Source organism: Takifugu flavidus, chromosome 1 (assembly GCF_003711565.1).
Source record: "Takifugu flavidus isolate HTHZ2018 chromosome 1, ASM371156v2, whole genome shotgun sequence".
In the NCBI taxonomy this organism is placed as follows: Eukaryota; Metazoa; Chordata; class Actinopteri; order Tetraodontiformes; family Tetraodontidae; genus Takifugu; species Takifugu flavidus.
The window spans coordinates 23777754-23799388 of NC_079520.1; the positions used below are offsets into that span (position 1 = coordinate 23777754).

A 21635-nucleotide genomic window follows, 5' to 3' on the forward strand; every position below is an offset into this window, starting at 1 on the left:
TACCCTTTTGGTGACTGATTTGATGGGTTACCCTACACCAAATAACACTTAATGACATGCCAGTATGGCGTCATAAAGAAATGCAGTTGCTGTAGGAGAAACCAGTCCTGCAAGTCTGACACTTGAACTGATTACAGTTGAACAGTTACAGCCTGGTTTGGGACTGAAGGTGACACACCTTAGCGAAACATGGACGCTAGAATAATTGTAAGTGTCTTTCTTGTTTGACATGCCAGTTTGGAAAGTCCCCCTGTTATATATATATATAGATATATAGACAACGTCTCGTGCTCTTTGTAATTTTATGCAGCATATATCTACACATAATGTCTAAATAAACAAACATACACTATTGTAACAATAATTTAAAGCCATTTTCTCTAAATAAAATCAGAAGAATCGAACGTCAAAGGCTGCTGTGTTTTGCATATGGAGATTTACTGCCGCCGTGTGGCAGTTTAACGCACTACACCATTTAAAACCGACAAAAACACCCTCTGGTCTTATTTCAAATCCAGATTGAAAGAAACACTCAAACTATATGAAATTATTTAATCGATTCAGTCAGGTTTAACCGCCGTATGCTGATAAACTTGGCAAGTTAGTTCTCGAAGTAGATAAACAGAAATAGAAGTTCTATTTTTAACTAAATTAAATTAAATTGATATAAGACCAACCTGAACTTGCTGCATAAACAAACAAATTTTTGTTGTTGATTTCTCTCTTTTTATTAATATTTTGTATGTTTTGTTACCCTATAATCTCCACTTGATGGCGCCAACTTTGCGGTTTATAGTAGATTTTAGCCACTTTAAGAAAATAGAACGGCAGCACTTTAAAAAAAAAATCTTACAGAAACTCTAACAAGGAGCATCAAAAGATTGATTTTGCGCAGGTTTAAATCTTATTTTCTATATATATTTTTAAGTTCTTACAGTTAATGTAGGAGGACTTATTACAATCACCGTCTAAAAAACAAAACACAACAAAACAAAAAAATTCTCGCTATGGAGCTTTTATCACGTCCATCTTGACCAGCCCATCTTATATTTCAGCACGGACATACCGGACGCCTTGTCAGTAATTGGAGAGCGACGGAAATGAAATTCTTGTCCGGGAGAGACGCTACTGGGCATGCTATATATTTCACTTCTGGTTAACTGTGTTTTTAGTCAAATCACCTCATTTGTCACATTTAAAAGCGTCATCTGCTTTGCAAAATGTAGACATTACTATGCAAACTCCACAGAAAAGTTCTTGCAGAATTCCTTTATCCTTATCTGCTTTTGCTCACATAAATCTTTCACATGACAGGAAACACAACAGTCGCAATTTCTGCAAGGGTTCAAACGAAGATCAACTTCCTTGATTCTTTCTTTTTAGACGCTTCCTTTTTAGGGAACAGCCCACGGCCTTGTCGTCCCACTTGGGATTCTGTGTGAATTCTTTAGCTGCTTTTGTGGGTATTTGGGTTTCAATCCTTTAAACATCATTATTTGAAAGGAAGACTAAAAAGTTACTGTCACGGGCTTTCAAAGCTCTTCTAACCATTTTCAAACGTTATCATTGTGTTTCCAGTTCAGATATAAAGTCTTTTACACACAACCTACATCTGAAAAAATGTCCTCAATTACTTTTTTTATTCTTTAAGAAAAGAAAAGTCATTCGGGAGAGCTTGGGAGCTGCGACAAAACAGATGTTTTATCCCACACCTCTGCTCTCCAGCGGGGCTCTGGAAGTGTGCACAACCTTGTGGGACTGGTGAACGTGACGCGGATGGAATCGAAACAGTAGACACGTATTTCCCTTTTTAGGGCATGAGAATATATTACGTAATTTAGGGAGCACTCAGGTCTCCGGCAAACTCAACGCTGAAAAGGGAGGATCGGACTAAGACTGAGTGGCAACCCGACTGGCCAATCAGCGGCCGGGCAAGACGCGCGCGCGTCCGCTGATTGGTCAGAGGGGGCGGATACTGCGTGACGTTCCGGCTGCTCGCGCTCTCCCTCCGTGGCTGGGACTTTGGTGCGTTGATGGTTTTACGGGAGTAGTTCAAGTCTTCCTGCCGAGAGGGTGAAACTATCCCGGAAAAAAGGTGGTCTTCCTGGGCTGTGGTAGCGATATCTAAGGAGATCCTTTGGCAAGGCGGTTGGAGAATTACTCGGTCTTTCTCTCGGATAGCTCTTTAAAGCAGTCATCATGCCGGTGTTCCACACGAAGACCATAGAAAGTATCCTGGAGCCGGTGGCCCAGCAGATATCCCATCTGGTGATCATGCACGAAGAAGGTGAAGTTGACGGGAAAGCGATTCCAGATCTGACGGCGCCGGTGGCAGCGGTGCAGGCGGCCGTCAGTAACCTCGTCCGGGTGAGTAACCTGCTCGGGTCTCCTGTCTGGACCTGTCGCTCTTTGTCCCGCACCCAACTTGCAACCCGGACACACAAGGCGGAGTTGACGCCACAGTCTCGGTCCGCTTTGCGCGTCGTGGTAAACGCCATTCAAGAAAGCAGGTTAGCCGTGTAGCAGTTTCCCGAAGTTATTGGATTCGGGGCAAAGGGCAGTGACGCCCTTTTCCCCTTGAGAATCTGCCCTGCCTCTGTGAAGCCGCCTGCCATTTGCTTGACGTTGGCACCGCTGTGTCTGAGCCAGGTACTGGACCTGGATATGCTGATAACTGTCCGAAAAATGGCCCAGTTGCACAGAAATGACACAAGTTCTCACCGAGTACGGATAAATGCGTCCATATGAGTCCCCCCAGGTGCTACCAAAACCCTTTTTATATTTATATTAACCTAAAGCTATTGCTCGTCAGCTCTGTAGTGTGAAAACAGGATTAATAAGAACTCAACAATAGCAAATAAAGCCCTCTTGGTTGTTGCAAATAGTGTCTCATTCACTTTTAAAATGTTGAATTTTGTGTTGAATCAACAACAGAGGTCAAATCTTTAGCTTTTGTTACGTAGAGCTATATATATATATATATATATATATATATATTAAGGAGGATGTAACCTAACAAACCAGGAAACAGAAACTAAAAATATAAAGATAAACCACTATGGCTCATTGCTCACCATGTCTAGACCATGTAGTTTGGAACCACACAGGGTATTTTAAATGACTTTGGGGCTATTAATTATATTTGTTTGAATGGGTATTTGCAAACATTAAATTGCATCCCCCCACGACAGGATACACAGATGTGGTTTCCAGTGTATTTTGAAGCTGGAGAGGTTTCTGCAGTATCAGAAGAGCTGTGAGCAAAGGACAGGTTTTGTTTCCTCAGTTTTTATCCTAGAAAACACTAAAATATGACATATACAGCTTCTGTGTTGGGAAAGGAAGGATGCCTGGACTGTCAAAGTTTGTGGTCTGCACAGATGAGATAGACTATATTAAGGCAGAGGATTCTTGTGTTGGTTTCTGTCGGACTGTCTGTCTGTCTGTCTGTCTGTCTGACTGTGGCAGTTGTCGGGTGATAAATTTGAACGATCATTCTGGCATCTCTTCTCAGCCAGTAATCCTTCAATGGCACAATCGCAATACCCCACAGTTTAATTTGGAGCTGCTCTGAACCGTAACCATTTCAAGCTCATTTCCCCTTTTGTCTCTTTTATCACCCAGTACCTGCTTTCGAACACCAGCGCATTATGGTGTGTACATTTATCCACACCCACGAGAGATTGAGGGCCATTGCGCAGGATTGCACAGATGTTTCATGTGTACGTTCATTAAAAGAAGGCATGTCCTATCTCAAAGAAATCCCTGGATTCTTTGTTTGTGTAATAACTGCTTACAGTGAACTCGGCTACTTTTGTTTGGAGATGACGTGCGCCCAAACATTTCCACATCTCCAAGTGAAGCAACTACCTAAGAGTCGCTTGGATCTAGGCCATATCTGAAATACATTAGATATGAAGTAAAATAACAGTAATGCTTAGCATGTGTCACCGTGTTATTAGCCTGTCATCCTTGTGGCAGGAAAATCAGTGTGCGGCTTATTTTAGATATGAGTAATTTAAGATGAATGCAGCATTTGGCAGCATGTTTTTGAACTATCCTGTGTGCAGTTTCTAACAGCTTGATGGGAAGCAGCCTAGGCTCTGAATGTACAGTTCATATTGTGATCGAATGCTTGCAGCAGCGCATGAATAAATGAAGAGGCTAGTAATTAGTTCCAGTTGCTGTCAGAACATGGACCTCATAATAATTTCATTGCAGCTATAAGTTAGTTGCAGTATCTTCTGATTTTTTTCTAGTCACATTTGTTTGTCAGACATTTCATAGCTCTCGCTTTCCACTTTTTTGGATGCAGATTACCTTAAATATTACTACTTATAACAACTGTTGCTTCACTTTATTCGACCTCTTATGAATGAGCGTGTCCAACTCTAACTGGAACGTTTGAAATGAGCATCCCTGGCAGGAAAAGGCAGTTTTCATCATTGTTAATGTTACCCAGAAAACCACATGTTGCACAGACTTCCTGAATTCAGGTTCAGAATCTCAAGGGAGTTTGCTCAAGACAAAAGACAGGCTAGCATTTAGCATTTAGGAGGTTGTTGGGCTCTTCGAATAGATCCACTGTAACCATTCGAATGGCTAACAAGGCATTCAATTTATGCATTGCAGACACACAATTTAAGGGACTCGCATTATAGACTTAGCAGATCTCTGTATCTACCGTGTACCTTTGGTGGGTTCTGATTGAGAAAATGAGCCAGACTTAATTAAAGATAGATGTGAGGAATGTGGAGAACTCCCACTGAGCAGGAATGCCTCGCTACTCAGTGGGGGGGTGCTCGTTGAACCCTTTGAATGAACACTTTTATACTGAAATATTGAGGACAACAATCAATTAGTAAAGCAAAAAAAAAAAAAAAGTTCACACAGCTGCTCATGTCAGCTTCATCTCTGTCTTCAACCCCAGTAATCATAATTCCTGTATTTGATACCATGTCCACATCCCTAATGCATAAATATAAATATGCATATTTAAAATAGTTATAATTAGTGATGTAATCTGGTAATTTAGCGAAGATCAGCTAAGTATACCGTATGGCACGGCTTCACCTCAGTTCTTAAAAAGTGTTTTAAATTAAAATTAAATTGAGACATCCGCCCTCGTCAGAGCTAAGTACATAATGAAATGTTTCTGTTATATTAAGTGTTGTTTTAAGACATTTTGGGCTCACAGGAAGATCAACAGGCTCCTTTGTGTCAGACATTCCATTGAGTTGACCGCAGAGACCCCTTTTTTATTCTGGGCCTGTTGTACTTCATTATTTTTATAGCTCCTTTTTGTGGACCTTGGATGAAGACAAGAATGCCAATAATGTGAGTTTTGTGATCCCCAAACACTCGCAGCTTCCACGGCACTGCATGACCTGTCTTCACGCTTCTGTGTGTGGATGGCTCTGTGAGCGCACAGCCGATGTGGAGATTTCATAGTTTCCCCAGTTTCCCTTTTGTATCGTTGCTGATGCTACAACATCGCACAATGCTTTGTGCGATGTTTCTATACAACAGGAGTTCTCACAACGGAAGCTGTGACTGGGGTGGTGCTGTCTTTTTATGCCTTGAAAGTGGTGTTTTTAATATAGAGTTGTTTCCTGTGCAATGAGGAAGTGTGTGTTCTGTCACTGTTTTCTATCGCGTTATCAAAAATACATGCTGTCTTCATATTAACCAAAAGTACGAGCACAAACATGAGGTCCACTGAATTGAGGAAGTGTCGGGAACACCCACCAGCTGTTGGCTCCTCACGGGAGCAGGATCGAGTAAGAGGGAAATCCCTGTTCCTCCGCATGACAAAGGATCTAATACAGTAGGGCTGTTTCTGTTTTCTTAAGCTTTCCTTGTTCCAGTGTTTGATATGGAATAAAGAATGGCCTTTGATCTGGGAAGGAATGAATCCTGAACACCACGGGATGCATTATTTAACATTATCGGCACATTATCTGACTGTTATTTTACCTGCGGTTATAACAATAAATAAAATACAAGCAGAACTTGATGTTGCAAACCCTGATATTTTATCCCAAATATAAATAATCCCTTTATTAGATTCCACACACTTGTCAATCAAAGAAAAGGGCGTAATGATGAGATAAATACTGGTATCAATTTCTTTGATGGTTAAATCTGTTCTGAAGGATCCTGCCCCAGCAGTGACAGGCTGCAATAGCTCCTGTAACCTGAGCTTGATAGTGGCGATCCGCCCTCTCTGGCCAGAGAACATGTTTAAAGGCAGCCCAACGACATTGTGATTTGCACCTTTCATCACCTTGGACACCTCGGGAACCAAATAATTGAAGGACAGATCAACGGCCGATCCACAATAAAGGCGTTGACCTTTACCGTGACCCTCCGACTCATTATTGGTCAGAAGTCGTTCGATATCTCAGAGCACAGCGCTGCTAGGCTCTGGAAGTATTGATCCGGGTTAGTACATGGAGTGCTGCATCATCACTTGGGCACATCTCATTATGTTGCGCTACACAATCCTTTAGAAAACTGCCAGAGTTGCCCAGTAAATCTCACAGCTTTCTGTTTGAATGAACCTGACGTCACTGCCAGTCATTGTGCGAGAGCGAGCTAGCCTGTGAAAGGCAGGCTGTGTCCTGGCAGCCTTCAGGCTTTCAGAGCGCTCTTTCTTCTCCCAGCAGAGCGATGGCCTCCCGTCAACAGAACAGAGCCTGTTCTAAGGGGAGCAGCCACTTTATCAAGCTGCTTCACAACGCTGGGCTGCAGACGGTAGAAGGGACTGTCAGTGTTTCCACTCGAGACGTTAATGGTGGATGAGACAGCGAGCAATGTGCTGTGTGACAAGATGACATTGAATCTGTCAAAGCTTTGAAAAAGAAGGCTGAAAGTGAACAGATCCTCCTCTCTTAAGTAGCTAGCATCTATTTAAGCAGCAGGGAATTTGTTGACCTAAACAACTTCCTTTTGTATCATCTCTGTTCTCTATTTAACACATGAATTGCAAATCTCTTAGCTGAGATCACGGAAATAGTATTTAAATTGTAAAAGGACATTTTCATCTGCCTTTTTTATTTAATGACTTCACAGTGGAAAGAGGCTCGAAGCATTAGAGTAGCTGCAGCCTTGAAGTCAAGCTCGGTCCTGGTTGCTATCAGAAGTATGTGGAGCAAAATTTGGTCAGGGGCTCAAAATAGCAATGAAGGCAACGTGTCATGAACTGCTTGACAACAGTTACAAGCTGGGCCCAGCGTTCTATTTCAGTAGGGAATTGTTAGGATACGGCATCTTGTTCAGACAACAGGAAGAGGCTCCACTGGAAGGGGGGTGGGAGAGATAGGACAGCAGCCCCCTGTAAAATATTGGTCCACTTTTCAAGGCTCTGGTTTTACGCCCAGTCTTATGCGCCGCTGAGGGGAAAATATGACTCAGCGCTCATGAAATGCAGCGTCCACTCAGCGTTTGGTCCCCACATTGTTGGCCTGTATCAGGTTAGATCATGTCTAAACTGGATGTAATCTCAAATAAATGTTGGCAGTTTGATTAGACTTCAGCCTGTGCCCCCCTAAAACACTCAATGCTGTAACATGATATTACCCAATGTCACCGTTGGCTCGTATATTAGCATGTAAAAGGCAGACGTGTTGAAGTATTTTAAGGAAGGTTATTAGTTCTCTGTGCTAGGGCTGAGGTTATGAGATATTGTGTTACTTCCTGTCTCCTTTTCCCTCCATCTATGTTTACGGCCCTGTTAATGCTCTGTCTTGGTCTCTAGCTTTGCGTTGCTCTTGCATTTGTTTGGAACTGGTCATTGGAGGAGCTCCAGGTTATGTGTGTGTCGCCGCTTTGCCCGGCGATGAGCAGCTACCGCTAAGCTCCAGGTTTTTTATTTTGGCACCACTCCTGTAGCCTAATTTACAGCCGTCAGTAACTAAGAGGAGGTGATATATTTCCGCTCAGCTCCATTGCAGCCTCCACGCCAACACGCTGGAATGGCCATTTTACAGCCTGTAGCCTGACACATTGACAAGAGGTGCTCGACACGACGTCAGGGTTACATCTCAATTCCCCACGAAACTTTTCTTTTCTATAGAGTACCCAGATTATTTTTAAATTCCTTCTCACCGTATATTGATTATTTTAGATCTTACATTCTTTATAATGAAAAATGCCCAGGGTTTAAATCGATTGAACATATTTAGCATCCATACTGGACAGGGATACAGCTCATTTAGGCCAGTCAGGGGGATCTACCCAGTACGTGCGATCTCTCATCCATAGCAACTCTAGTCCTGCTTCTCTACAGGGCTGAGGTCATGACGGGGGAGGTGAGTCATTTTGGCATTTAAAGGAGAGGAGGCGTTCAGCTGCTATACACATTATAGCAGCAACGAGGTCCACCCCCCTCCAAAAGCAGCTGCCTCGTTGGAATAATGATTCACAGGACATCATGCTGGAGAAATGTATGTCACGATTAAAGACAAACCTCCCAGTGAGGGAGGGTTGTGGTAATCTCCTGGACACAACCTGCATTTAATGTGAAATCCCTTCATGTTGCATTCATGAAACAGTCGGACTGTTAAACAACTATGATGTGGGGGTGTGGGTGGGTTCCGTCTTTACTCAAAACTGTCTTTGCTTTTACCACTTCAATGACAGGATGAAGGACGTAGGACTTTTCAAAGATTTTCAGTAACTGGGCCTGGATTACTGGAAGAAGAAAAGACGATACAAAATTCTCGTTCATTAAACTGAAATAAACAAAACAAAAGCAGTCAGCGTGTAATGTTGCATCCTCATATTTCTATTTACTTCCAAGAAACCGATTATTCTTTTACCCCTGGGTGGATATCAGTAGACTTGCTCTCAAGTTTAGGAATGGGCTGAGGAAGAACCCAGTAAATGTAACCGCCGATTCAGGAATTATAATTATAATATACGCGTAGCTACTGGTGGTCTAACGCACCACGTGCCTGAGCATTAGCATGCTGCTATTTGTAGACGTAGATTATAAGGATGTATCTTTCTGGATTCGTGTAATAAAGAGAGTTTGAGAATAAGTTACACAAATTTATAGTAAGGTTTCTTACTTTTTTTCTTCTTTTTTGACCGAATAAGAGTTTTCAGTCTTGAGTGCACACCGATATGATACAATTACTACTTTTGATGTGTATATATACTGGAAAAAAGGCAGCACAGCCACTCCATAATAGAGAGAGAGCGACAGCCATTATGAATACCGATACTTTAATTTACAGTCGTATTGCCCCGATACTCGGTACTTGGCCACCCCTGCAAAATAATCTACTTCTATCCGCATGGTCACACAAAGGGAGAAGCAGTGTGCACGTGTGGAACAGGGGAGCTTTGATTTACTCACAAACTGCACTGAAAATTTACTGCTCACCTGGGAACTTCCTGCTGTGTCATTTCTTGTCTTTCTCATTAAAAACATAGTTATGCGCCCGTCACTGCCGTGCGATCCTTGCTAATACCCACTGTGGCTGTTTATAGTTTTAAAGTCTGCATTCATCTTCGCCATCTGTGTGTCCGGAACAAATCACTGGCATGGGGATGGGTGGTAAAAAGACCTCAGGGGCACCACTGGTCCTCTGATTTGAAGGCCACAAATTGAAGCATAAAATAGTCAGTCTGTAGTGTAATTACTTGTTTTTTTTAATGCATGATTCTGTGTTTTCCAGGTGGGGAGGGAGACAGTGCAAACCACAGAGGACCATATCATGAAAAGGGACATGCCACCAGCTTTTATCAAGTAAGACCCAATGCATTGCATTATAGAGATAAAGTAATACAGTGATAAAGTCAGTATGTGGGACCAGCAGCCCTGCTCAGGCTCTTTTTTTCTTCATCTGTTGCAGTGAAGAGTGGTTGTACTGAAGCAAAGGTCAGACATGGCATGTGAAGTGCCCAAGAATAATGCTCAGGTCTATTATTTTTTACCCAAGAAGAACCACTAAGTCATTCAGGTTCACATACAGAAGAGCTGCTGGCTGCTTGGGGTTTATGTTAAAACCAGTGGCGGCTGGTCAATAGAGGGCGATTAGGATTCTTCCCCCTCCAGTTTTTGATTTTTATTTTTAAAATAATGATTCCATAAAAAGGAAATAAACAGTAATAAACACTTATTTTAAGTAAATATGTGTTTCAGTTTGCTACATGTGCCATTTAGCTCCCTGCCTATTTTGAGGGCAACAGGAAAAATTTGCCCAGTCAGTGGTGCAGCCAGCCAATAACTGATACCAGATTTGCACAGAGCAACAGGAATTTATCCAATCAGCATCATCAAATCTGATGCTGGATGGGTGATAAAGGTAACCACCCCAAACCCTGTGTACAGAGTAAGATATGTGGCGGCACTGACGCAAGGGGGCGCTGCTGCAATGGTTTGTAAACTTTATAAGTAAAAATGTGTAAACCAAGTATGGTAATTTGTTCCAATTTGATTCTAAATTTGTTTTTCTGCAATATGCTGTTCGTTTTGTATAAGTTATTAATTTGAACATTTAAATAATTACTATTTCAATCAGCCCCTGTATGCAGTTTTTTTCTGATGGTTGTTAAAACTGACTTCATATCCAAGAGCCCCACCTAGACTATTTTCACCAGCCTCCACTAGTTAAAACATAAAGGAATAAACAACAACAGTCCTACATCATTGCTAAAGAGCACACATACGAATGCAAACATTGTATTTTTACCGCCTTAACATGAGCTAGAATGTTAACTTGCCCACCTGGCCTTCACAGTCTTTCCTTGAACTTTATTACATTAGAGACAACATTCAAAGGGAGAGGTGGGACATCAGAGCCCCCCCAAGGTCAGGGATAAAATGCATTGGCAGGGGCAGGTCATCGGGCTCCACACATTTGGCGTCTTGCAGTCACATCGTCACCCTGTCGTCATCCATCAGCACATGTGCTGGAATGTGTCTCCTTCACTAAATATAGTGTCAGTAAGAGTCCAGCTAATGCATGACTGTTTCTCGCTAGTGCACGCTGAAGGGCGCTGCTGGCTGGGGCCACAAATATGCAAACTCGTGCTTGTGGCAGCCTTGATGTCGCATATATACATCAATAGTAATCTTACGGCAAAGGGATAGAATCTGAAACGGGGGTGCTTCCTGCTGCAGTGTGCATTTTACCCAGGACAATCGGAGGAAACAGGTTCAATTAGTTTGGAGCCGGTCAGCTTGGAGCTCTTCTGTGAAACCCAATTAGTGTGTCTGTCAGTCAGCAACGATTGGCTTCAGAATGTTACACATTGAAAATGGTATAAGATCTCCAGACATCCCATCAGTCACTCGAGACTTCCCTGAAAAGCACGTCTGTTCACTTTAATTTATGAGCGCAATGGATTAGAAAAAGACAGCCTGTGGGGCTTTAACCTTATAAACTGCCTTATAACCAACCATTCTGTCCTAAAAAATGCAATTTAAAGCCTTTAAAAATATCATCATTTTAAAAAACTCCCAACATTTTAATAATGTTGTTAATGCTATTAAATGATGGTCAATTAAAACCGGCTCTGGTCTAAACAGCCGCTGTTAATCAAACATTTACAGAGTGTAGGATCAGAAATGAAACCCAATCACTGCTTCAGCAGCAACTGCTGGATGTTATGGCGAGATTTATCTCAGCGCTTCTGTTTTTCTGTTGGATTTGTGCTGTTTCCATGGATCCCGTGCTTTCCATGCAGCTTTAGAAATTATTTCTATCATCCGCATGGCATGATGTTTTTAGCTTCTCCTCAGTTATTAATTATCCGTTCATCATTTACCACAGGGTGGAGAATGCATGCACCAAGCTTGTGCAGGCTGCCACCATGCTGAAAGCCGACCCTTATTCTGTTCCTGCCCGGGATTACCTCATTGATGGTTCCCGGGGCATCCTCTCTGGGACCTCTGATCTCCTCCTGACCTTTGATGAGGCTGAGGTATGCCTTTTTGATACAGAAATGTTTTAAATCTAAGAATTCCGATGTGTTACCTTAATTTGTCACACATTTCCACAGTTTTTTCCCCCCTCAGCAACACATGGAGTCTCTAAAATACACTCTAAAACACTCTAAAATAAAAGGACTTGGCTTTCCTTAGTTCTGGGGTTTTCTTGCTGCATTAGTAAAGAATGGAGGGAAACTCTGCTTTTACATGTGCTTTGATTTATATATTGGCTGAGCCTCAACTGATATAAGATGATCTTATAACTGAATAGAAATTATATCATTTGTCTGGTTGTCATTATACTCAAAAGCAGATTTTTAAGCAAAAACATGACAGTGATGAGAAGAAACAATTTCCTGTCCTGGAATAAGGACTAAATTAAAGTCAGCTGGTGCTAAGTTTGATATTCGCCAAACATATAATGCCAACTGTAGATATATTTATGTATATTAATAATCTCGTCGATGGAATTCACTTAACTTGTATAGATTTTGACCCCTGTTCATTCAAGAAAGTTTTATTAATAGAAGGGTATGACAATAGTCTGAAAGACTGTCGGTACTGTAGTCAGCTGGATAGTTTATCCTGTGATAAAGTGAGGTTGGAAGGGTTAATTGAGAAAATGTTAAGATGAAAGCGATTTTAATTTTTTTTAATGGACAGTGGATGGAGTTCAGCCGAGCTCAGAGTGTCCTGAACCCAGGTATTTGGTAATGCTTCTAAAATATACCGCACACAGTCCCGACACAAACTGCTATTAAATGTCACACCAGACAAGAGCGTCATATATCAGGCTAATCTGTCCTTTCCTCTCACGCAAAGAGGAATCTAAAAAGCTGCCCAGTTCCCTTGGGGCAGACCTCAGGTTTCCCACCACTGATTGTCACAGTCAGCAGGCTCAGCAGGGCCATCAGTCATGGATGACATCGTGCTTTCTTTGTAGTGGTGACTTCAGCAGGATAAAGAGGCTGGAATGTCAGCGTTATCAGAGCGTCACTAGAATGTGAACTGCTATGTTTACCTAATGGCTTTCCTCAATTGCAGCATTGTTCCTGCTGCTTTGGTTCATTTATGGCGTCATTATTTGTAGGTACGCAAGATAATCCGTGTGTGCAAAGGAATCCTGGAGTATCTGACGGTGGCAGAGGTGGTGGAGTCGATGGAGGACCTGGTGACGTACACGAAGAACCTGGGACCGGGTCAGTGTGGATACCGTTGTGCTTTAATTGTCCCAACGGGATTGTTGATAGTATCACAAACACCTTTTGTTTGGGTTATCAACCCTTTTTAGAACCGAAAGATGGATTTATACTTAATTCTTTGACACTTCTGCTTTGTCTCTTATTACCAGGGATGACAAAGATGGCAAAGATGATTGATGAGCGACAGCAGGAGCTGACGCACCAGGAGCACCGCGTGATGCTGGTCAACTCCATGAACACAGTCAAAGAGCTGCTGCCCATCCTCATCTCAGGTAAAAGGCATCTCCACATGTTCCCCCCCCCCCCCTTAGTTCCTTTTCTTTTGCTTTATTTTAAATGTGAGCAAAGTTTTATCTTTTTCTTTTTTTAAGGCATCAAAATCTTCGTGACCACAAAAACATCTGGCAGCCACGGTGTGGAAGAGGCCCTGAAAAACCGAAACTTCACTTTTGAGAAAATGAGCGCGGAGATTAACGAAATCATCAGGGTGCTGCAGCTGACGTCCTGGGACGAGGACGCTTGGGCGAACAAGGTAGAGTAGCTGAATCGCATGTTTTCCATACGGACAAGATTCCGGGACACGCTGGAGATGTGTGTGAAGAGATAAAAATGTAAATTTCCCAGCTGCACGTTGTGCTGTTACACACTCCCAGAAAGCCGCGACGCTGCCGTCTGCAACAATTGTGAGATCGTTGCTCTTTTTTTAAGCGTATTTTTACTATATCACAAAACATTCCTTGTTGTCTTTGAGGTTATGTTCTTTTCAGGTTTGATAACTGCACTTTATCTCTGCCTTCATAAAGTGTAAAACCTCTTTTACTCCCATGCATGTTGGGCTTGTTTCTCTCAAATTTCTTTAAATGGCCTTTCCTTTACTTTTGTTGATGTTTCCTTGTTCCACTTAGTTGGTTTGTCCAGTTAAACATGTGTATTTATGTCATTCTTCCTTTCTTTTTACCGTTTCTTTCTTCCCTCGTCCCTTGTAGAAGGTAAGCCTTGCCTCTCTCGTCCTTTGTTTGTGCGGCGGCATGTATGACGGTTGTGTGTGCTGTCTGCTTTGTTGTGCGGTTGCGTGCTCCTCGGTCGCTAGGAAGCGATGGTCTGAAAAGGTCGAACTACAAAATGAGCAATTCTTGTACTGCTGTACTTGTACTTGCGTTTGCTAAACGGTTGAGGTGATGAAAAATGTGCAAAGATGCATTCTTTCCCTGTTTTGCTGCATAATAACACACATGATGTCCTTGTGTGTCTTTCAATCATCACTATATGCATGTCCCTGACCTGTTCTGAATATTGATTGACCCGCCTCATGCATTATTGAGCTGCGTAATCACCTTTATATTATCATGGTGTTACCATGTTTGTCCTAATCTAAACGTAACAGCCATGTGAGAAGCTGATAGGTGATGAATTATTTTAACCCAACATACGTCACAGTTTGCTTCCTGAGTTTACACCTATGATTGACACACCCGCCACCCCTGCTGAAAAGCCCCTATTCAGTCATTCTGCATTTGATGAAAGCTTGTTTGCATTATTGTGAAGTGTAATAATCTCATCTATCAGCAAAGCAGATGTACGCGGACGCGTTAGACATAATGCAACATATGGTTCATTTATGTAAAGGGCGAGGTGTGAATGTGTTCGACACCACCCACCCACAGCTTTGGTAACATCACTTCACACCTTCATAGTTGGCTATTTTCCTCTTCCTCTTTCTCCTCCACAGCCCCTGTTACTATAACAGACACGTTCATTGTTCCCTTGCATTGACAAAAGGAATATTGTGAGAAAATGTATTTGGAATCAAATGGTTGTGAAGAATAGCAACTTGATTTTTTTTTTTTTTTTTTTGGGAATTTCTATTTTATTTAGCTTTGTTATTTTTTTAAAGGGAAAAAAGAGAAATCGTTGAATCACTTACGGCGTCCTGCTTTGCTCCGTGTCCTACAAGACTGCTTTTGTCTCTCCGTCTTTGGCAATGAGTGGATTCATTGTCGAGGACAGTGTGTTGTATTTCCATCTGCTCAGATTGAGATACAATTGTTTGGCTTTTGTAACACGACTTGTTCATTCTTGACATGGACGTGATGAAAGAATGCTGTAAATGGCTAAAATGCTTGTGTTCTGTGTTCCACAGATATTAGAGTTACTTATTAACTAAGTGGTAGATTGGTTAAGACTCGGGTTGGTTCATTATGGGAGAAATTCGATGATTGTAAACCTCAAAACCCACTTTTAATGAGTTGTGATGACATTTCTGTAAAAATGTATTTATATGGAAATAATTATGTGAAGGTCATAGTCAAGGTCGCTCCACCTTCAACGCTGCTCTCTATTAAACTATTCCCTTATTTGTTTTTAATCCGTAAAGGATACAGAGGCCATGAAGAGGGCTCTGGGGCTTATCGACTCAAAGATGGCCCAGGCTAAAAACTGGCTCAGGGACCCAAATGCTCAGCCGGGTAATAATCATGCCTCTCCTTTGCTTTACCTCTTTACTCCTCCCTTAAATTCCTCATAAATGATCCGACACTGCATGTGTGTTCCTGCAGGTGACGCAGGTGAGCAGGCGATCCGCCAGATCCTCGATGAAGCTGGGAAAGTTGGCGAACTGTGTGCTGGGAAGGAGCGTCGAGACATCTTGGGTACCTCCAAGGCGCTGGGCCAAATGACCGACCAGGTGTCCGAGATGAGGGCCCGGTAAGCTTTTTCTCCACCTGGCGAGATAGTTTGAGCCAGTCCATTTGTGTGTGACCTGATTGTCGGGTGTGCTTCCAAGATTTGTAAAATGAAAAAGATTTTCACTGGTTATATTTATTATTAAATGCTTATTTTATACATTTGCTGAATTGTGTTTGAAAAAGTGTATGACAGTATAAGGACAATTACATTGTTTATGGTAAAAAGAACCCCTTAGTCATGCCAGATTAAAATCAGTTAGGTATAAATCTTCTGGTTGAATAGTAAAATACAGAGCCCAAAAAGTGGTTGCTGAAAGCTAAATATGCTATTCTTAGGAAGGAGAATAGGCCTTGAACTTTTAAGTAAACAAGGATGTATTCGTGTGTGGTCAATTTTATAGTATCCATGTGTTTTCCTTGTCCACCTCAGAGGTCAGGGGGCATCCCCAACTGCCATGCAGAAGGCACAGCAGGTTTCCCAGGGGCTCGACCTGCTAACCGGCAAGGTGGAAAATGCTGCTCGCAAGCTGGAAGCCATGACTAATTCCAAACAGGCCATTGCCAAAAGGATTGATGCTGCGCAGGTGGGTCATTAACCTTGGATTAGCATGGATTCAAACTAGATTGCAGTATTTAACAGCGTTTTGTCTAAATCTGTAGAACTGGTTGGCAGACCCTAATGGTGGCCCAGAGGGAGAAGAAAACATCAGGGCTCTGCTCACTGAAGCGAGAAAGATCGCAGACATGTGTGAGGACCCCAAAGAAAGGGAAGACATCTTGCGTTCACTTGGAGAGATCGCTGCCATGACTGCTAAGCTGTCTGACCTCAGAAGGCAGTAAGTACAGTAAAGGACCGTATTGGACCGTTGATAAAAATAAAATAAACTCAAGCTGTAATGATAACTTCATACCATTTTTTCATATTAAAGGGGTAAAGGTGATTCCCCTGAGGCCAGAGCCCTGGCGAAACAGATTGCTACTGCGCTGCAGAACCTGCAGTCCAAGACTAACAAAGCAGTCGCAAACAGCAGGCCTGCGAAGGCAGATGTGCACTTGGAAGGCAAGCTAGAGCAGGCGCAGCGCTGGATCGACAATCCCACCATAGATGACAGCGGCGTGGGTGAGCTGAACTCCCATCCTCCCATCCTCTCAGCACCCTTATCTGTCTCTCACACTCCTTTACATTTTCCAAATGTCAGATGAGTTCCCTCAAGTATGTGATGCTACTGTTATGTTCTATGACTTTCTATACTATCTGTTAAATTAACTGGCTTTTTTGATGTCGTTATATTTGTGTGTGTATAGGTCAGGCAGCCATCCGTGGGATGGTTGCAGAGGGCCGCAGGCTGGCAAATGCGCTGCCTGGCCCCTACAGGCAGGAGATGCTCGGTAAGTGTGAGCAGGTGGAGCAGCTTATGGCCCAGCTGGCTGACCTGGCTGCCCGTGGCGAAGGGGACTCCCCACAGGCGCGTGCCGTGGCTCAGCAGCTCCAGGACGCTTTGAAAGTAAGACAGCTCACATTTGTTTTCACTCAGATCTGTTGCCACTGCCTTGATCAATGATTCTCAGAAAAAGTGCAACATCGCCATCTGCTGGTTGAGGCACTGCAAAAATACTTTTATGAAAGTGTTACAATGTAGAAAGTACAGTATTATCAAATTATAGATAAAAAGTCACAAAAATATCCGATCACCCCGTTTAATTAGTCTCAAACAAAAAGGTAAGTTTCGGTTTATGATGTCCCACATGAATGTAGGCATTAAATGAGGAGTATAGGTAGAGAAATGCTAAATATAATGTATAAAGGAAGAAGCTTTTAATCATGTGCTGATCTTTTAGACCACTGGTTTAGCTATGATGTGGGACTGAGTGGCTTTATGATGTCCTCCTTCCAGGACCTGAAAGGTAAAATGCAGGAGGCGATGACCCAAGAGGTGTCGGATAATTTCAGTGACACCACCACACCCATCAAGTTACTGGCAGTGGCTGCTACTGCCCCTCTGGATGCCCCCAACAGAGATGAGGTGAGCGAGAGTCACCTCAATCTTGTATAAAATGTTAAATCTATGTTAAATCATTCTATGCCTTGTCCTCTTTGGGGTCAATATTGTATGTGTTGGTGTTTAGGTGTTTGAAGAGAGGGCTGCCAACTTTGAGAACCACGCCAATAAGCTTGGCGCCACGGCAGAGAAGGCTGCTGCTGTGGGCACTGCCAACAAAAGCACAGTGGAGGGAATCCAGGCTGCTGTCAAGTCAACAAGAGACTTAACGCCACAAGTATGTCACAGTTGACCGTTTATTTGGTCCTGTTTGTCTCCCCGCTGCTCGCTGTCATGACTCACTGAGCGTAATTGTTTTCTCCTGTCTGAGCCAGGCTTTGCTGTAACGGCTATTAGACTTATAATTAATGGTTTCTTGTTTTGTTTTTTTCAAAAGGTCGTATCTGCTGCCCGTATTCTGTTGAGAAACCCTGGTAATCAAGCGGCCTATGAGCATTTTGAAACCATGAAGAATCAGTGGATTGACAATGTGGAGAAAATGACAGGTGACGTGCTGTAAAAACATGGAATTTTCTCGATGGTACCCTTTTAAAGACCAACGTGTCAAATCCTATGTCCACGTGATGCGGCTTTTTAGGCTTGGTAGACGAGGCAATCGACACCAAATCCCTGCTGGACGCCTCAGAGGAAGCCATCAAGAAGGACCTGGACAAGTGCCGTGTGGCCATGGCCAACCACCAGCCCCAGATGCTGGTCGCCGGGGCCACCAGCATCGCCCGCAGAGCCAACCGCATTCTCCTGGTGGCAAAGCGAGAGGTGGAGAACTCTGAGGACCCTAAGTTTAGAGAGGTGGTGAAGGCAGCTTCTGATGAACTGAGCCAGACAATTTCTCCTATGGTGATGGGTGCTAAGGCAGTAGCTGGGAATATCCAGGATCCAAGTATGTTGATATTCCAAAAACAATGGTTACACTGTATATTGCTATTAAAATGTCTGATTGGTGATTATTGTTTTGTTTTCTAATCATTAGATCTGCAGAAAGGCTTTCTTGACTCGGGGTACAGAATTCTGGGTGCTGTGGCAAAGGTCAGAGAGGCATTCCAGCCCCAGGAACCAGATTTCCCACCACCTCCTCCTCCAGAACTGGATCAGCTTAATGTAAATCCTTCAATAAACACAAGTTTTACATTAGAAAATCGTTTAAAGCATTCCACGAATGAATTAAAGAACAACAAATTGCCTTTGCAGCTTAATGATGAAGCGGCACCACCCAAACCTCCTCTTCCTGAGGGTGAGGTGCCTCCCCCCAGGCCTCCACCCCCTGAGGAGAAAGATGAGGAGTTCCCAGAGCAGAAAGCTGGAGATATGGTGAATGAACCAATGATGGTGGCAGCCCGGCAGCTCCACGATGAAGCCCGCAAATGGTCCAGCAAAGTGAGTGAGCATTCACCACTGAAGCCTTTGCGAATTCTTAGTAACCTTTGAGTGGCGGTGTCTTTTGACTTAGCGGCAGATCGCCTGCAACAATCTTTCAAAAGTGTCTGATTATGTTTCCAGGGAAATGACATCATCGGGGCCGCCAAACGCATGGCCTTGCTTATGGCCGAAATGTCACGGTTGGTGCGCGGAGGCAGCGGAAACAAGCGTGCTCTCATCCAGTGCGCCAAAGACATCGCCAAGGCTTCCGACGAGGTCACGCGGCTGGCCAAGGAGGTGGCGAAGCAGTGCACTGACAAGCGTATCCGGACCAACCTGCTCCAGGTCAGTTTTATATTGAAAAGGGGTTATTTTCCTTTCTTTGATGTCATTATTTGCTGTTTTAACTTTGCTTCCTGGCTTTCGTTCAGGTGTGTGAGCGTATTCCCACCATCAGCACTCAGCTCAAAATTCTGTCCACGGTCAAGGCCACCATGTTGGGTCGTACCAACATCAGTGAAGAGGAGTCAGAGCAGGTGAGTTCTTATTTCCCAGTGCGCCGCGTCTCAAAGATAGATGGATGGTTCCGTGATTTCATCGCTGAATTCCCTCTTTGACAGGCTACTGAGATGTTGGTCCACAACGCTCAGAACTTGATGCAGTCTGTCAAGGAGACAGTCAGAGAGGCAGAGGCAGCTTCCATCAAGATCCGAACGGATGCAGGCTTCACCCTCCACTGGGTCCGAAAGACCCCCTGGTACCAGTAAGAGAAGGGCTGCTGTTCCCTTCCCTCGTGCTGGTGCTATCAGGCTCCCTGAGAGGATAAGCATATGGACAGATGCACATTTAATCAGAGCGATGTAACGAGTCCCAAATGAGTTCCAATTCCTGTCTGTAACGGTTGCCGTTCCTGTAGGATGGAAACAGTGGGACTGTAAGTGTGCATTATTATGGGCTAGATTATTGTTGGGCTAAAGTGTGTTAAAATATTTTAAAGATTATTGTCAAATCCCAGGAATATATATGTTTAGTCGAGGTTGGATTTCATATAATGGTGGGTTTGGGCTTCTAAACACAAAAAGTAAGTTAAAATTAAGGAATCCTTGTAACATTTTTATATCTTTGGACTGATAATTTTCTTATCATGACCATGCATTTACCTAACACAAGCACATCACCTTAAGGAGTTGTTACAAGTATGATGCTGAGCACATGCTAAATATATTGCCTGGTGTTCTGTCTGTTTACACAATGCTATATTATCACAAACAAAAAAAACTTCGGTATTTTTAATACTGTAACAAAACTGTAGCAGCCTTTATATTTGTATTAGTTCTGCCAAAGACCTCGGTCGCCACTTAGATATATTTTACAGTTGCAGTAGTTTTGGGGGAAGTGGATGTCTCAGCAAGGACTGCTCAAAAACAGATTCATCTAAAAACATGTCAACATTCTGAACTACATTGAGTGAACTACAAATGTGCTACAGTGTGAACATTAATTGTCAAAAAGGACGCTATTTTTCTCTTGAAGAGACCTTCCAAACACTGCTCTGTTCCATGTCTCATGCTGTCCCTTTGTGCACAATCTTTTTATGATATATTGTATGTGTTGCACACTTTTAGGTAGTTAGGGGAATCTTTTGCCTGCAGCTGGTGAGATCATTCAGATCTTCACACGAAATGACCACTGTTTGTGGTCCCTCTGCAACGCCTGGAGACCGTTGGTGTGAATGGCTGACACCAACTGATGTGCCTTGTGACAGAAACTGTTTGCGATTGATATGCTTTTTCATTTCTCGTTTGGTATAATTGTGTCGAACGTCTGTTGTTCGTGTTTTTTCTACAGTTGCAATCACTTTGTGACTGTCACTTCAAGTCTAATTATGTTCTATGCAAAAAAAGATGTCAGAATTATCCAACTCTTGGCTTCAAGCAGGCCTCAATGATATTTTGTTGGAGCAATGTTCACAGTTTTGTAATAAAGCATTTTATAGCACCTGTCTGATTCCCCCCCTTTTTAAACTTATGCTTAATGTAGAGTTGCTTTTAATAAGCAATATTAACAGGTGATAACACGAGCCAACGTTGGCTCGTTATCACCTGTTATATATTGCTTAATAAAATGTAATAACGCGAGATATCGGTCAAATGTGCAACGGCTACGATATGTAACCATTAAATTTATCCGGGTTTTTAGTGCTGCTCGGTCCGATGTAGAAGCAGCAGCAGCAGCCTGTTCGCAGCCAGCAATGAAAGTAGCTTCAGCAGGGCTCCAACGAGAACAGTTGTCGGGGAAAACCAACAAAAACGTGCACGACGGAGAAGCAAACATGTCGACGGGGAAGACAACATTGCTGAGGTAAGAAAGCGTGACACTAAAGTGAGTT

The 21635-nt window shown here is 42.9% G+C and overlaps 2 protein-coding genes across 4 annotated transcripts in view; both read left to right on the forward strand.

Annotated features, from left to right (window-relative positions):
* The first annotated feature begins 1980 nt into the window (after positions 1-1980).
* On the forward strand, positions 1981-21244 carry LOC130537141 (vinculin). Its single transcript, XM_057053708.1, has 21 exons — positions 1981-2367; positions 9687-9757; positions 11787-11937; positions 13035-13143; positions 13296-13418; positions 13518-13678; positions 15521-15611; positions 15702-15849; positions 16261-16414; positions 16491-16666; positions 16760-16950; positions 17136-17335; positions 17726-17854; positions 17958-18107; positions 18267-18375; positions 18468-18770; positions 18861-18988; positions 19079-19264; positions 19388-19591; positions 19678-19782; positions 19867-21244. The coding sequence occupies exons 1-21, from the start codon at positions 2200-2202 to the stop codon at positions 20011-20013; spliced, it is 3204 nt and encodes a 1067-aa protein (XP_056909688.1). The 5' UTR covers positions 1981-2199; the 3' UTR covers positions 20014-21244.
* Positions 21245-21386: 142 nt separating this feature from the next.
* Positions 21387-21635, forward strand: part of adkb (adenosine kinase b) — an 83071-nt gene continuing 82822 nt past the window's right edge. For 2 of the 3 annotated variants that reach the window (XM_057054260.1, XM_057054176.1), the window contains exon 1: positions 21387-21607. In XM_057054260.1, the coding sequence (XP_056910240.1) occupies positions 21498-21607 (110 nt within the window). In that variant the 5' untranslated portion in view covers positions 21387-21497. The remainder of the gene's footprint in view (positions 21608-21635) is intronic. The other variant, XM_057054083.1, reaches the window with a different exon arrangement.

What these genes read in the sequence shown, in the direction of transcription:
- LOC130537141 (XM_057053708.1), top strand. Translation starts at nt 2,200, where the DNA reads ATGCCGGTGTTCCACACGAAGACCATAGAAAGTATCCTGGAGCCGGTG. An exon ending in ATGCCCCCAACAGAGATGAG is followed by an intron (nt 17,855 to 17,957) that starts GTGAGCGAGAGT and finishes GTTGGTGTTTAG; the next exon opens with GTGTTTGAAGAGAGGGCTGC. An exon ending in TCCGGACCAACCTGCTCCAG is followed by an intron (nt 19,592 to 19,677) that starts GTCAGTTTTATA and finishes GCTTTCGTTCAG; the next exon opens with GTGTGTGAGCGTATTCCCAC.